Raw genomic sequence first — 12076 nt, 5'->3', positions numbered from 1 at the left:
TGACGTAAGTCTCTATTTGTTCAATCATGTACAAATCTTTTGGATCTTAATAAATTTTGCCTACTAAAGTTGATGGGACATTACTTGCCTTGAAATAGTTACTGGGGAAAATATTAAAGACTATAAGATTGTTGTTCATTTTAAAATATTATTGTACGAATATTGGGAAAAATTGATGTGAAAAGTAAGACAAAAACTGATTTAATTGGAAGCAATATATATTACATGTTGGAGAATGGGGGAAAAATACATAATTAACCAGATGTATATGAAATATAATATCTTTTGCAGAATTGTTGGAGTTAGAAAAATATTGGTTGACGATGTTGCATTCAAATATAAATAGTATGCCCAAAGTGTAAGAAGTTTGGCATGTTTTTCAATGGCAAGTTTTTCCCAAAGAGAGACATTGCTTTCCCCGAATCAACAGATCTTCGAACTTAGAAAGGCGAGTTGCATGTCTGAAAGCAAGTAAAAAAATAGTTAGAGAGGAAGGTTTTAATATACAGCAGGTGAGATAGGTGTGGTGTGGATTAGGTAGTTGATTTATATTTTCGTCTAGAAAGAGACATTTAAAGCTGAGTAAGAGATTGTTTCTTGTAAAGTATGGAGCTTCCCAGAAACAATCCTATTTTTACCAGTGGTGATCGTTAGAGAGTAACTCTAGAGTAGAGTAGAGAGCAATTTTTTTAGGTTGTAACATTTTTAAAAGCGTAGTTAGTGTGTGGGGTGGGGGTGTTGATTCCCAGTAGATTGAGGGAGAGAGATTATAATAATAATAAAAATAATTAGAAATTGAATTCTATTGGATTATAATTTTATGGAAAATAGATTACTAATATTTAATTGAAAATAAATAAGAAAGTAATTATCAAATGACTTAATTTACTTTGATGGCAATACGTTACATTTTCAAAAGCAGAATGCAAAACTAAAACTAAATTCGAGCTTCAATTTAAATACTGTATGGGAGGAAGAGAAATACAGGGGCTGCATGTTCATATCCCATTTGTTTGTTTGTTAAGGCAAATTTTTTAATTACCAAGGGATTAAGTTGACAATTGTGGCTATATTTAATTAGATATGGATAAGTGTCAATTATATAAAGCGCCAGATGTCATCGCCTCAAACAAAGTTTAGAAGAAACCTGGGGTGGGGGTGTTGATTCCTGGTAGATTGAGGGAGAGAGATTATAATAATAATAAAAGTAATCAGAAATTGAATTCTATTGGATTATAATTTTTTGAAAATAGATTACTAATATTTAATTGGAAATAAATAACAAAACAATTATCAAATGATTTAATTTACTTTGATGGCAAGACGTTACGTTTTCAAAAGCAGAATGCAAAACTAAAACTAAATTCAAGCTTCAATTTAAATACCGTATGAGAGGAAGAGAAACATAGGGGCTGCATGTTCAGATCTCATTTGTTTGTTTGTTAAGGCAAATTTTTTAATTACCAAGGGATTAAGTTGACAATTATTGCCATATTTAATTAGCAGTGGACAAGTGTCAACTATATAAAGCGCCAGATGTCATCGCCTCAAACAAAGTTTAGAAGAAACCTTCTCTTATTATTTAAGATTCTTAGAAAAAACAAATCAAGTGATAATTAAAAATAACGTAGAGTTTTCGCTATTCAGTTTGGAACAATTTTTGGGTTCAACCCATATATTCACCTCCCCATATTTTAACCAATAAAAATATGCCATGTTACAATATACTAAACCTAAACCTATAAAAATAAAAATAAACAAACAACGAATAAAAAAATAAAATCATTAAGAAACATAACATTGCGTTAACCTCGCAGTCTTTTCTTTTTAGGTTTTTGACGAAAAACTATAATGTCCATTGATACTTACCTTACCTTCTCTTCTTAATCAGCATGAACTTCTCCAATCCCCACCCTCCACCTTCTTTTGTGTGTGTGTGTGTATGTATTCAGAGGAGGACGATGTTGGTTCGGTTAATTTGGATTCAGAGGAGAAAACGTGAAGACAGGGAAAAGAGACGACGTTGGTTATACAACCATATTTGAACAGGTCTACATTGTACATCGGAGGCTTCGCTCTTCGACCAACATTTCATATTTGCTCTCTCCATAACCAGCTCGATCATATAGTACAAAGTATATCCTAATTTCTTCCACAAGCTCCTAAGAAATATTATAAATAAATTAAACCATATTAGGCTTCAACCAAATAACATCGACAAAATTATATGCACGAAGAAAGAAGACCCATTAGAAAACTCATGACTCTTTCATTGCTATATATGTTTAAGTAAACCATCGGGTTGAAGTTTGAATTCTGTGGTGGTCTGGTTTCCTTCCACGATGTGGTTTGAAGAGTACCCGAAACCAGCAGCCTAGTCAAATTTATAGACAAGCAAATTCGAAATCAACAATCTACCATTTGGAGAATAGGAGACAAGAGCTACGAGACCGGCTTCCAAGTTTGGTTTGCTTCAAGATTCTAATAGTTCATACTCTTTTTTTATAACTCTGTTTTAGTTCCAGAAATCGAAACTTTGCAAAAGAAAACACTTGTTGTAAAACACTTTCTATCTCCATACGATCATAATCCTATACGAGTTGATTACGATCTTAACTTGATTCACGATGGGATATGGTTGACTTTTATCATTTACTAGATGAGGACCCGCCCGATGTGTGGGTTTAAAGTTTTATAAATTATATTAAAATTTATTGTACGTTATTTATAAATTTTATTTTTGTTATAATACACTGAATTATATCCATATACAAATTTTTTATGTAAGTTACCATTAAAAGTATATTTTTTTACACTTAAATATACTCTATGTTACAAATATATTTTCACATCTAGAAAATGTCTGTATGAACACATTAAGGCAACTATTTTACTTTTACTTCTGCATAGTTTTTTAATTACTAAAATTGTTAGCTCAAAAAACATTTCGAATAAAAAATATATTACATAATATACTAATCAATGATGTATCATCACAATAGTGTATGACTACTACGGAGAAAACCTCGGCTCTGCCCTCATCTCTTATGCAGAGAGCCTTGCGTCCAACCTCCTCCACCATGGAGAGAACCTTGGCTCTGCCGTCCTCACCTGGGGAGATAAACCTTGCACCAAACCTCCTCCACCTTCCTCCCTTGGGGAGATAACCTTGTGTCCAACCTTCTACACCATAGGGAACCTCGGCTCTGCCCTCCTCATGTGTGAAGAGAACATATTCACGTCTTATTGTTATCTCAAAATGGCTTGCTCAAAAAGCCAATAAAAGTAAAAACCTTTTTCTAACGTGACAAAAAATTTTTAATAGTAACTAATGTTAAATTTCCCAATGTATTCGAGGAAGTGTCTTTGACACACCATGATGTAGCCTCTATCTCTGTAAAGCCTCAACCGCCACTTTGTTTAGTGAGCCCATGTCCACTCTCAATCCATGGGCTCACCTTCCTAAGTGGGCCCTACATCTATTCCTGGCTTGTGGACTCACCCATATTTGATGGCCGGTTTGTTACGTCTGGGAGGCTTTAAAAACTTGTTTACCGATCCTACAAATCAACAAATGATCTTTTTCTGGGTTTTGTCCTCACTTGTACAGTTCCGATAATCACTTCCAGGAAGGTCACCCATCATGAAATTTTCTCAGGACCCTGGACCAAAAAAATAAGTGCATTTTGGTGACATATGTAGCCAAAATCAATTCTTTTAAATCTTTCCGCAAACCAAGGTGTCACAGTCTTTGAGCTCCTATGGATCTATCAACAACGATTTATGTTTTTCCAAACTGTCTATCTTTTTGTTGTAAGCTTGTGTTTGATTACCCTATTTTATCCATCCATTAGGTTGATGAGCTTTTACTCGTTATCTCTCTTTGGGATTGAATGAATAATGGTAACAATTATGTTTGCAAAATAAGGAAGGGTTTATGACCAACCAATCAAGTTTAAAAAATTAGAAGAAAATTAATGTGACATAATTAAAGAAACAATAGAAAATTATAAGCACGGTAATATATGAATCCCAAATAATTCAATGATGAAAATATAAATTATTTTAAATCAAAAAATGATCTTTTCCTGTGTTTTGTCCTCACTTGTACAGTTCCGACAATCACTTCCAGGAAGGTCACCCATCATGAAATTTTCTCAGGACCCTTGACCAAAAATATAAGTACATTTTGGTGACATATGTAGCCAAAATCAATTCTTTTAATCCTTTCCGCAAACCAAGATGTCACAGTCTTTGAGCTCCTATGGATCTATCAATAACGATTTATGTTTTTCAATCTATCTATCTATCTATTTGTTGTAAGCTTCTGTTTGATTAGCCTATTTTATCCATCGATTAGGTTGATGAGCTTTTACTCGTTATATCTCTTTGGGATTGAATGAATAATGGTAACAATTATGTTTGAAAAATAAGGAAGGGTTTATGACCAACCAATCAAGGTTAAGAAATTAGAAGAAAATTAATTTGACATAATTAAAGAAATAGTAGAAAATTATAAGCACAATAATATTTGAATCCAAATAATTCAATGATGAAAATATAAATTAAATAAAATAATCTAAAAATACTACAATGAATTTTAAAATACAGTATTAAGAAAAGTAGACACATATATTATTTTTTTTTTTGGGTCAACATATTAATCTCACTTATTCCCAACTGAAAAAGGAGAAAGTAAGAGAAAATTTTGGTTTAAAAAAAAAATTACCTTTCCATTAAAAAAAATTCCCAATTAAACAAAGTTGAAAGTAGTGTTTTTGAATAACTTAAAACTAAAAATAATTAAATAATATTATAATTTCGAATTTTATGAAATATATATATATATATATATAATCTTTTTATAATTATTTAATAAAACTTTGTATTCTTTATAAATTTTGTAATTTTTGATAATTATTTTTTTACATTATTAATATTTTTAAAACAAAATATTTTATTTTTACTGTAATCAAATTCTTTTTATTAAATATTAACTTTTACACATGTCAAATTCTAAGATTGATAACTTGACAAATGTCAAAATACTGTTAATGACTAACTTTCAAAATCCAACTTTATATAATAAGACTAGATGAGGACCTGTCCGATGTGCGGGATTAAAGTTTTATAAATTATATTAAAATTTGTTGTACGTTATTTATAAATTTTAATTTTGTTATAATTCACGGATTTATATCCATATACAAGTTTTTTTATGTAAGTTACCATTAAAAGTATATTTTTTTTACACCTAAATATACTTCATGTTACAAATATATTTTCACACCTAGAAAATGTCTGTATGAACACATTAAGCCAACTATTTTACTTTTACTTATGCATAGTTTTTTAATTACTAAAATTGTTAGCTCAAAAAACATTTCGAATAAAAAATATATTGCATAATATACTAATTAATGATGTATCATCACAATAGTGTATGACCACTACGGAGAAAACCTCGGCTATTGATAATTTGACACATATCAAAATACTGTTAATGACTAACTTTCAAAACTCAACTTTATATAATAAGATAGTATATTTTATTAAACAAAAAGACGTGGCTAATATCAAATTAAATAGGACTTACATATCTCCTACGGTTAGATATTGAAATTGCAAAATCCAGTAAAGGTTTAGTAAAGATTTTGTTAGGTTTAGTAAAGATTTTGTTTCTAATTCACATAGATTAGTGAAATAGTTAAAATCAAATTTGTTTCTAGTTCATGTAGATTAGTAAAATAGTAAAAATCAAATTTATTTCTATATTTGTTTTTGACACGTGTTAATCTGCTTTTACTCAGAATTAAAAGCAACACCAAATCTGAATTTTTTTTTTTTTTTTTTTGTGAATACTGAGATATACTATATGCGTATCTCCGTCTATCTGGCGTACACAGGTTGGAAATTTACAGTATGAGTTTATCAAATTAAAAAGGGATCGTCGTACCAGTTCTGTCCCAACGTTTCCTCTGAATCCAAATTAACCGAACCAACATCGTCCTCCTCTGAATACATACACACACAAAAGAGGGTGGAGGGTGGAGATTGGAAGTTCATGCTAATTAAGAAGAGAAGGTAAGGTATATCAATGGACATTATAGTTGTTCGTCAAAAACCTAAAAAGAAAAGACTGCGAGTCTGCGATGCCGTTAACGCAGTGTTACGTTTATTAATGATTTTTTATTTTATTTGTTGTTTGTTTTTTTTTTTTTTAACACTTATTCATTCATAGCAAAACGAGAGAGAGTACAAAAATGTAAACAGAGAGCAACAATTGAAAATAAGGTGTAGAAGAGTAAGCTGTATCAAACTATCCTTCAACCTCTCCGATCTTGAGCAATCTTATCATGTAACCAAGATGGACCCCAAGTGCAAGATAAGAAGGCAACCGTCCCTCGCGTGACACACTAGAAGCAATGTTTATTTTTATTTTTTTGTTTGTTTATTTTTATTTTTTTAGTTTTAGTTTTTTCTTAAAATTAAATCCCTTAAGTATATTTTGACATGGCAAATTTTTATTGGTTAAAATATGGGGAAGTGAATGAATGGGTTCACAAGAATTGTTCGTCTAGTAATCCCATAGAAATCTCAACCATATCTTCTTTCCGTTTATATTGAAACTATTTTCGTATTGTGTAACTTCTTTTATAAAGTGAAATAACAAAAAAAAAAAAAAAAAAAAAAAAAAAACTAGCAAGAGTTATAGTAACGATTAGTAGGAAAAAGGTGGTAATCAATGCAAAGCTGAACAAATTAGCGTTTTCACCAAAGATGGAGCAACAAAAAGAGAAGATAAAAGTCTCCAAAAGACAAAGAACACAATTAACTTTGTCATTTCCTCTGGATCTAACCTCAGAGATACTCTTAAGGCTGCCTGAGAAATCTGTTGCGAGGTTTCGTTGCGTGTCGAAGCTTTGGTTATCAATCACCACGGATCCGTATTTCATCCGCTTGTTCGAAACAAGGTACCCACGGCCGAGTCTTTTGCTTTGCTTCACTGAATATGACAAGTTGTTTGTTTCCTTGATTCCACAATATCATCATTCGCTTCAGGGCTCGAACAAGTCTTACTCTTGTTCTCATCGTCTTGATCTTTATCAATTTCAATTCCAGTTATATCCTAACGTACCCCCTACGGAAACTGTCCAAGGCTTGTTTTGCTTTCAACAATCAGCAAGTACCCCGATAGTTTGTAACCCTAGCACGAGACAGATCTTAACTTTATCCAAACCTAGAATGAGCTGGGAGAATCTAACCATCTTTTTAGGATACGATCCGGTTGAATGTAAACACAAAGTAATGTGCATGCCTTTCAGAAGAAGTTCTGATGTGTGTCGTGTGTTAACATTGGGATCTGCTGAAGAATCATGGAGAACAGTCAAAACTAAACCTAAACATCGTTCTGACAGTCATACATCTGGGCAATGCATCAAGGGGGTTGTATATTATATAGCCTATGTTTATCGTACCAGTGTTTGGGTTATAATGAGCTTTGATGTCAGATCTGAAAAGTTTGGTATGATTCAGTTACCATCAGATGTTATGATGAATCCGATCATAGCTTACGAAGGGAGGTTAGCTTTTGTTAGAAGAGAGACTAAGAAGGATGCTAAACTGACATTGCGCATTTTGGAAGATCCGGAGAAACGCAAGTGGTCGAGTAAAGGCTTTCTTGCACCTGTTTGGTACAAAGATGAGAGTTTGAGTACTTATTTTTACGTAAGAGGTATCACTCATGCTGGTGAGTTTATTTATGTACCTGACACGTATCACAAGTCGTCTTATATTTTATTTTGTGATCCGGTGAGGAGCAGCTTCAGAAGATTCGAACTTGGAGGAATCATGGAAGACAAAGCTGTGGTCAATACTTTATATTTTCACAAGCTCCATGCTTTCCCGAATCACGTTGAGAATCAAATGTCTTTGTAACAAATTTCTTGCGGTTTTTCTTTTCCTTGGCATTATGACACTTATCTTATGCAAGTTTATGATTTCTGTTCTCATTTTTTTTTCCTTACTTTAATTATCATTTGGATTACTTTTGTGGTGCTAAACGTCTGAAAATTGAGTAATTTTGGCAATTTTCATTTCTAAAGTTCAAACCATGCATGGTAATTCAAAAACTTCCCCCTACTGTTGTAAACTAGACATTTAGAAGAATAATGATAGTTTTCAAATATAAGCTCCTAAATAATAATCATATACTATATCGGGACCCATGCTACTACATCTCTTTTTCACAATTAAAGAGCTCTCCTTCTCTTTTTCTTCTTTAAGCAGTTCACGACAACAAAGGAAATTTACAGCAGGAGGCGTCACATAAAATAAAATAATAGAGTTTTTCGTTTAATTTTTCTAAATTAGAATTTACCTAAAATAAAATAATGTTTTTATGTTAAGGGCAAAACCAAAAAAAATAATATATATCTTATTTGGTTCTCAAAGTTAGTAACTCACCAGATCGTGACACATTAGTTTTAATGATCAGAGATCAAAGTTAAAAACTCACCAGATCATGATATGTGTCAGTTTTAACGATTAAATATCTAAGTTATTAACTCAACAGATCGTGACTCAATTTTAACGATCCAAAATCACATATCCAAGTTAGTAACTCATCAGATCGTGACACATGTCAATTTTAACGATAAGAATTCACAGTTTTTTCAAGCTTCGTAAAACGATGCATAAGATAATTGTAATCTTATTATATTAAGAAAAACTTTATTAATCCTAAAAGGAAAAGGATTGTAAATACACCCATCTATATAAGCAAAGAGATGATGACATATTTTTCACTAAACAAAATAATTTCGACTATCTTTGTTTTTCTTGGTAAAATTTTCTTTTTTGTTGTTTATTAACCTTTTGTTTGACACATCATTGTTCTTGAACAAGTCTCAAGGCAATTTGTTTGTTGTCTAATCGAAGCAACTAAATAAAAAGATTCCTAGATATTACCACGTGTTTTCGTCGTCGTTTCTTTGAATTTTGTTTCGTTTCTCATTTTCATAATGCATACTATGCAATCTTTGACTTTGAAGTGTTAACAAAGTTTCTTATGCATAATAACTAAGGTTTTTGGGATTAACAAATTTCTTACGGTGTTATTATTATTTCTATTAATTTGCAGGACAAGTAACATAAAAAAAAAAAGATGAATACACAAATACAAGATAACAACAGAGATTATATAATACTAGATCAACTAAACAGAAATCATTCTTATTGTCGAACGATAGTACGTCTTACAAGAAAGTGGGAAGCAAGAAATTTAAAGAAAAACAATGAGCTCATTGGAATAATTTTCTCATAAAATAGAAAAATGATTCTAAAAAATGTAAATACTCACTTCTATATAAACATAGATCGTCTCATATTATTCATCTAACAAAATAATTTATTCAAAAATGTTGTTTTCAACTTTGTTCTATTGGTCAAAATTTTTTAATAGGAAGACAAATATTCCTTATTTTTTAAAACCAAAAAAAACTCATACTTTCTATTTTTTCAGTTTGGAATAGGTAAGATTAATATTTTGACCCAAAAAAAACTGGAAGATAAATATATGCATCTTTTTTTCAAATACTGAATTTTAAAATTTATTCTATAATAGTAGTTTTAGATTGTTTTATTTAATTTATATTTTTATCTTTGAATGATTTTAGATTCATATATTACCGTGCTTATAATTTTCTATTATTTCATTAATTATGTCAAATTAATTTTCTTCTAATTTCTCAACCTTGATTGGTTGGTCATAGACCTTTTTTTTTTGTGCAAACATAATTGTTACCATTCGTTCAATCTCAAAAGGAGATAAAGAGGAGAAGGTCATCAACCTAATGGTTGGATAAAATATGCTAATCAAACACAAGCCTACAGCAAACATAGATAGATTAGAAAAACATAAATCGTTGTTGATAGATCCATAGGAGCTTGAAGACAGAGGCTACATCATGGTGTGGCAAAGAAAATTCCATGAATACATTAGGAAATTTAACATTAATTACTAACAAAAGATTTTGTGACGTTGGAAAAGGGTCTTTAGTTTCATTGGTTGCTGAAGCAAGCCACTTTGAGATAGCTAAAAGACGTGAACATGTGAAGTGACCTTAGTGCAGTAGCCAATGGTAAGTCCTTAATGCACAAGGCACCATCACACCAGGGATCGAGTCCCTCTACGAATGTAGGGATTTGGCTGATGGACCGGCCTGTTGTGGCCCAACGGTTGACAAAACAAAAAAAGACGTGAACATATTCTCTCCACACAGGAGGAGGACAGTGCCGAGATTCTCTCTATGGTTTGTCATACACTATTGTGATGTAATATATTTTTTATTCAAAATGTTTTTTGAGCCAACAATTTTAGTGATTAAAGAAACTATGCAAAAGTGAAAGTAAAGAGATATATAATAGTTGACTTAATTTGTTCATATAGACATTTTCTAGGTGATGGTAAATAATATATTTGTAACATACAATATACCTAGGTGTAAAAAATATACTTTTAATGGCAACATACATAAAAAATTTGTATATGGATATAAATCAGTGTATTATAGCAAAAAAAAATTTATAAACAATGTACAATAAAGTTTAATAGATTTTTATTAAATTTTTCATTTACAAAACTTTAAACCCGCACATCGGACGGATCCTTATCTAGTATATATATATATATATGATGAAATATACATGATTGTCCACTTGAACTACATAAAAAAAAATATCCAAAAACATGCAACAAAAGTGTCTAACTCAGAATCAGGAAGGAACATAATATATATATATATATATATATATATATATATATATATATATATATATATATATATATGTTGGTAGATGTAGAGATAAGATGCCAAGAGAGATGATAAGTTGACACCTACCATTGGTGGCTTTTCCGAGGATGTGTTTCTTTTACCAGCTGAAGAATTTTGAGACTGGTTAGGTGGTCCTGATTGGCCTTGTTGAAGGAGCATTAGGAGGAATCAGTAGAAGGGACTTTTTTGTTTTTTTTTGCTCACTAGCCACAGTTGGCTCCATAGCTCCTCCGGATTTTGAGGATGTAAGACATTAAAGGGAGTGTTCTCCTGATTAGAAGAGAAAGAGATACCAGCGTTTGTTCACTTTTGGCAGCACGGAATTGATTCAGATACACTGGCCCGATTCAGGATCAACAAATTTTATTTTGCTATTATTTGATAATTATTATGTACATTTTTATTCGATAAACATTATCACTAGTAAAAAAAATGTATAGCCACGTTTTTGTCACCCATCATCGTGACTAAAAATTTATTTGCCACAAATAAACCACCAACAAACTTTATAGCCACTTCGTGACAAATTAGCCACGAAATTATCACGGATACACTGCATGACAAATTATGTCACTGCAGCGTCACATAAAAATTCGTGGCTAAATAGACATGACAAACTTCGTGACTTATTTGTGGCTATTCCACCGAATTATCCATTCTACGGCGGAAAAGTAAGATGACTCTATAGCCACGATGTGAAGCGTAGCTAAACCGTGACTAACTTGTTGCCACAAAGTACGTTTGTAGCCCATTCGTGACTACTCCACCGAATTATCCAGCAAAAGTGAGATGGTTGTATAGCCACTAAATTATTCGTAGCTAAGTCGTGACTACCTTTTTGCCACTAAATCCATTCGTGACAATTTGTGACTACTCCACCGAATTATCCATCACGTCAAAGTTAAAGTTGGATGGCTATATAGCCACTAAAACCATTCCTGACAGGTTCGTGGCTATCCCACCGAATGAGCCACCAAATCCAACTAGTCTGAAAATGATTGAGAGTTTGCAGGAGTAATAGTGTGGGGAATATATTCAAAATTTTGTCACAGATAATTTTAGTGGCGGAATCGTGGCCATACAAGAAATTCGAAGCTATATTAGCCATGTTTCGGTTGTGGCCAATTTGTGGTTAGCGATTTCTATAAAAGCAAAATGTTTCTCGCTTCATTTTCCAAATCCATTAAGTAAGTAAGCAAAAAAAAATCGGGAGAGAGTTTTTTTTTCTTTTCAAAAGTTTC

At 31.7% G+C, this 12076-nt stretch overlaps 1 protein-coding gene across 2 annotated transcripts; it reads left to right on the top strand.

Annotated features, from left to right (window-relative positions):
• The first annotated feature begins 5910 nt into the window (after positions 1-5910).
• Positions 5911-8111, top strand: LOC104758069 (putative F-box protein At1g47765). Of its 2 annotated transcripts, XM_087497112.1 has the most exons (2): positions 5911-7735; positions 7824-8111. In XM_087497112.1, exons 1-2 carry the CDS (start codon positions 6781-6783, stop codon positions 8030-8032), a joined length of 1164 nt encoding a protein of 387 aa, XP_087353238.1. In that variant the 5' UTR covers positions 5911-6780; the 3' UTR covers positions 8033-8111. The 2 variants fall into 2 exon arrangements, with proteins under 2 accessions (XP_087353238.1, XP_010479176.1); XM_010480874.2 differs by having other exon boundaries at positions 5911-8111.
• The last annotated feature ends 3965 nt before the right edge of the window (positions 8112-12076 follow it).

This window comes from Camelina sativa, chromosome 17 (assembly GCF_030686135.1).
Source record: "Camelina sativa cultivar CO46 ecotype springtype chromosome 17, ASM3068613v1".
Taxonomy (NCBI): domain Eukaryota; kingdom Viridiplantae; phylum Streptophyta; class Magnoliopsida; order Brassicales; family Brassicaceae; genus Camelina; species Camelina sativa.
Note: the sequence above shows the minus strand (reverse complement) of the source record. Positions and strands in the feature narration are given on the sequence as shown.

What these genes read in the sequence shown, in the direction of transcription:
- LOC104758069 (XM_087497112.1), top strand. Translation starts at nt 6,781, where the DNA reads ATGGAGCAACAAAAAGAGAAGATAAAAGTCTCCAAAAGACAAAGAACA. An exon ending in TACTTATTTTTACGTAAGAG is followed by an intron (nt 7,736 to 7,823) that starts GTATCACTCATG and finishes GGTGAGGAGCAG; the next exon opens with CTTCAGAAGATTCGAACTTG.